Source organism: Crocodylus siamensis, chromosome 4 (assembly GCF_052110815.1).
Source record: "Crocodylus siamensis isolate JL-2025a chromosome 4, ASM5211081v1, whole genome shotgun sequence".
Classification (NCBI taxonomy): domain Eukaryota; kingdom Metazoa; phylum Chordata; order Crocodylia; family Crocodylidae; genus Crocodylus; species Crocodylus siamensis.
Window position 1 is genome coordinate 143,728,594 of NC_143398.1, and position 1,834 is coordinate 143,730,427.

Here is a 1,834-nt window from a genome sequence, read left to right on the forward strand (position 1 = left end):
ATGGGGCATGCAGAGGTAGTGTGAGGAGGCAGGACAGCCCCAGGATGAAACGTGGCCCTTCTGTGCCACTATCACACCATGAGGTGGAGCTGCAGGCTAGACAGAGGAGCTCTCTGGACAGAAGGCACCTGCAGGTGAATCCCTCTTTGGAGAGCTGTGCTTCCTGTCTTCTCTGCAAGGTCTCAGACTCAGGCAGAGCTGTGGGAGGGGCACCAGGCACCTAACGCTGCCCTTGACCCTGTGAAAGGCACCAGAGGGCCCCGGGACACCGGCTGCTAGACATGCGGCTCATCCTGCTCTTGCTGATGCCTGGTAAGTGCCAGAAATCCTGTGCTGCACTTGGAGGAGCGCAGCATGATTTCTCTGGAGCCTCGAGCTTGGATCGTGGAGCCCTGTTTCTTACCATCTTTCCCTCCCTTCTCCCTCCCACAGCTGCTGGGGCCGGAGACCTCATTTCACAGTGGCCAAGAGCAGCCATCCAGAGCCCAGGAGACACCGTGACCATGAGCTGTTACCAAAATCACACCGATCACATCTACATGTTCTGGTACCTGCAGCCCCGGGGACATGGTCTGATGTTAATAGCTTCTGCCAATACCAACGCAGAAGCCTCATATGAGAAAGGCTACAAGAAAACTAAGTTCCCTATCTCCAGGGATGACACAAAGCTGTCAGTCATGACAGTCACGAGCATCACGGCTGGGGATACAGCTACCTATTTCTGTGCTGCCAGTGAATACACAGTGGGGTGAAGGGATGAGGGTCTTGGGCAAAAACCTCCCTGGAGGGAAACAACATCTGAAAAACAGAAGAGAGAGAGAGAGAGATCAAAGCTCACCTGTCTGCAGAATCACAGGCCTTTCAAACCTCAGACTCACAAATGAAACCCATTCAAGAAATGTTGACAGAGGGTTCTTGGGGTTGGGTCAGACTTTCTGGGTGCCCCCAAAGCCCAGATCCTTCTTGTAGCCTTCGCTTGCCAGCACCTGCAATAGCACTGGGATATTTGTTACGCATCTGCTCCCTGCTCTGGATTTTGTGCAGAATAAAAGGTATCCTTCTCCAGGGAAGTATCCTATGATCTCAGGGCACCATCCTGCTTCAGGGCTTCTCAAGGCTCCCAAACAAAGAGCCATCCAATGGTATGGCCCCATCATCTCTCTGCAGATATTAGCTAGGTTGTATATGCCTACACCTGAGTGCCTAGACATCGCTTAGATGCATGCTGAAGAGAGAAGTAATTGGACCAGAAGGCCATCTGCCATGGTTCCTGCTCCTATAATCTTTTCACCACTATAAAAGCCAAGTCATATTCTGGGGAGAGATTCTAGTTCCCTCACCACCTGTACAACCAGCCTAAAGCACTTACATTTGATTGTATTATACTCTGCTCAAGTTCTTGATGAAGCTGATACAGGACGGTAGTAGGTCCTCTTCCTGCCTTCTTTTTAGTGACTTCAGAAATGATGGTGCACTACAGAATCAGAGATATTGACAAAATTTTAGGACTTCACCAGGGTAAAATAGGATTGTACTTCAATATTTCAGTCCAGTAACAACGCGTCCCCAGAAATGCCACAGCAGCCATCCCTGCTTGCCCAGTAGCTGGGGTAGAATCTGGCTTTTACTGGGTAAAGAATAAAGGGCAGCCATACACAAAAACATACACATGCCAGAGGCACACAGGCCAACCCTAGTGTACAGAGCACTGCAACAAACTTTTTTTAAACTACAGTTTTTACATACTTCCCTGTAACAGGGTGTGCCCCAGGAGTGACCATGTCACCTGTCTGCTTAGTGTGACTCCTTAATCTAGCTCTTATCTCCTGCCTGC

The 1,834-nt window shown here is 50.0% G+C and overlaps 1 gene segment (V, D, J or C); it reads left to right on the plus strand.

The window, feature by feature from the left end:
• Window positions 1–281: 281 nt before the first annotated feature.
• LOC149866679 (T cell receptor beta variable 29-1-like) lies at window positions 282–752 on the plus strand. The segment is given in 2 exon segments: window positions 282–312; window positions 433–752. Coding segments are annotated over 2 exon segments (351 nt in total).
• The last annotated feature ends 1,082 nt before the right edge of the window (window positions 753–1,834 follow it).